The sequence below is a fragment of the Scophthalmus maximus genome, chromosome 1, assembly GCF_022379125.1.
Source record: "Scophthalmus maximus strain ysfricsl-2021 chromosome 1, ASM2237912v1, whole genome shotgun sequence".
Classification (NCBI taxonomy): Eukaryota; Metazoa; Chordata; class Actinopteri; order Pleuronectiformes; family Scophthalmidae; genus Scophthalmus; species Scophthalmus maximus.
Window position 1 is genome coordinate 342,501 of NC_061515.1, and position 2,366 is coordinate 344,866.

Genomic DNA, 2,366 nt, shown 5'->3' on the forward strand with positions numbered 1-2,366 from the left:
CCTGAAACCTCACGCCGACCTGTGGCCACAGATCGCCGTCCTCGTTCACGAATGAAGAGAACAACAGTGGCATGACGTCCTGCTCTGCTCCTGTAACCACGGCCTCCTGGTGTCTCCTCCATCTTAGACTGAGCTGGGAGACAGTAAACCTCCTCGTGTCCTCACGTGTGGATGTGACATCCCGGAGGAGCTGGACCTGTGCAACCTGATGGCGCTGCAGCTTTCGCCTCATGCTGCCAGTAGAGTGACGAGGACACGAGCACAACACAGAAGAATGAGTCTGGAGGGATGAGGAGAGAGCCGCTGTCTCGGCCACGACATGTAAAACCTTGTTTCTGCGTCTCTATTTGCACCAAAGCAGGAGAAATTGATTCACGACCACTGATTGACCCGGCGCATAAAAGGTCCCTGAAAGGTTAATGGAATTACTAATCGATTAACTGTTGAGTCTTTGTGACACTGTTCAGCTCTGGATAAGACTTGGTTGGATGAACAGTTTAGAATATAAATTTTACATCTCGGTGACCTTTGCCCCCGCCCCGACGCGTCACGTGCCAGGGTCACCTCGGGGTCAGGAGAACCCCGCGCTGTGACCGAGGCTCTGCCTCTTACCTCCAAACAGATTGGGTGAGAGGTGCGCGGGTAACGAGCCGATCAGCAGCCGGGGACCGTGGTGCTCCCCGGCCGTGCGCCCCCTGTCCGCCGCCGCCTCCTCCGGGCTGCTGCCCTCGGACTCCGGGGAGCTGTAGGCTCCTCTGCTGTTCGGGATGTTGATGCCGGACCGGGGTCTGGTCCCGGAGCCTCCGGACCCGTGCCCCGCGGACCTGGCCCTGCTGGCCCCGATGTGCTGGCCGGTGCCGGACGCGGCTCCGGAGGCTCCGGACGCGCCGTACGCGCGATACCTCGCGCCGCCGCCGCCGCCGCCGGACGTGCTGGAGGGCAGGTCGGAGCCGGAGTAGGCTCTGGTGCGGCCGTTGGCGGCGGGATTAGCGGTCGGGCCGCTCTGCTTCGCCCCCATGTTGTGAAACCTCCGCTGGAATATTGTGAAAGAGCCGCAGGACAGTGCGCCGGACGTCTCCCGGACGGACAAAGTGCGCGTCGCCTACGACCATGGAGAGTCAGAGGGAAGTGGAGCCGGTCATCTGGTGACCTGCAGATCCAACTTTATTCTCCCTCTCCATCTGTATCCCCGTCAGTGACGGTGGTCGGTGGTGCTCCGGGGCCCCTGGGCGGCGTCACGGAGCGGGGAGCCGGGCCCCTCGCACCTCCGCGCCGGCGGCCGACACATCGCGCTTCGGTCGGGGCTGATGGAGCAGAAGGTCCCGCATGAAGGTGACTGACGGACTCTGTCTGAGCTCACTGCTGCTTCCGCCCACGGGTTTTCAGAATAAAACCACTGCATGGAAACAGTGAGCACAGGCTTCATTGTTTCAACTTTATGAGAATTTAAATTCTGTTGTATGAATATGTTGTGGTTTGAGATGAACGAGTGAAGAGTGTCCCCAAGATGAACAGAGGATGACACATCCGGTCTGTATCATGGACTCTGGTGGTGGAACATGGGACAGACACAAGTTCCATGTGTCTGTAATGGTGCAGCTCACCTGGGTTTTTACTACAGTAACTATAACTACAGTTTATACTGAGGACATATTCTCTACTTTCACTCTGTAGGAGGGAACTGGAAGTGTGAGTGATGGACGAGGACACATTAAATGCACTTATCTATATTTTCCATATAAAAATTCTTTCACCTTTAAAATCAAAAGGGCTCCTTGTGATCCTCCCGTTGGTCTTTGGCGCCCCCTAGTGGGGTCGGGAGCCCTAGTTGGGAACCACTGGTGAGCTTGATGTTTCTGCAGCATCAACAACAGAAAGGCATGAATTGACTCTGGGTCAGTTAGTGACGAACCCTGTGGTGAAATAAGGATCATGACCATCACAAGGAGGATACTGTGAAACACATATGACCGTCAAGGAAACACATGACACTACTGTTCAGAGACAGTTAGATGTCCTCTGCCACAGAGGCCCCAGAGTATCAGACAAGACACAGTATCAGACAAGACACAGTATCAGACAAGACACAGTATCAGACAAGACACAGTATCAGATAAGACACAGTATCAGATAAGACACAGTATCAGATAAGACACAGTATCAGATAAGACAAGACACAGTATCAGATAAGACACAGTATCAGACAAGACACAGTATCAGACAAGACACAGTATCAGACAAGACACAGTATCAGATAAGACACAGTATCAGACAAGACACAGTATCAGATAAGACACAGTATCAGATAAGACACAGTATCAGACAAGACACAGTATCAGATAAGACACAGTATCAGATAAGACACA

At 53.9% G+C, this 2,366-nt stretch overlaps 1 protein-coding gene across 1 annotated transcript in view; it reads right to left on the minus strand.

Moving 5' to 3' along the window:
• Positions 1 to 1,361, minus strand: part of znrf2b (zinc and ring finger 2b) — an 8,697-nt gene extending 7,336 nt beyond the window's left edge. The window contains exon 1 of the mRNA XM_035629677.2: positions 613 to 1,361. Coding sequence (XP_035485570.2) covers positions 613 to 1,018 — 406 coding nt within the window. The 5' untranslated portion in view covers positions 1,019 to 1,361. The remainder of the gene's footprint in view (positions 1 to 612) is intronic.
• Between the last annotated feature and the right edge of the window lie 1,005 nt (positions 1,362 to 2,366).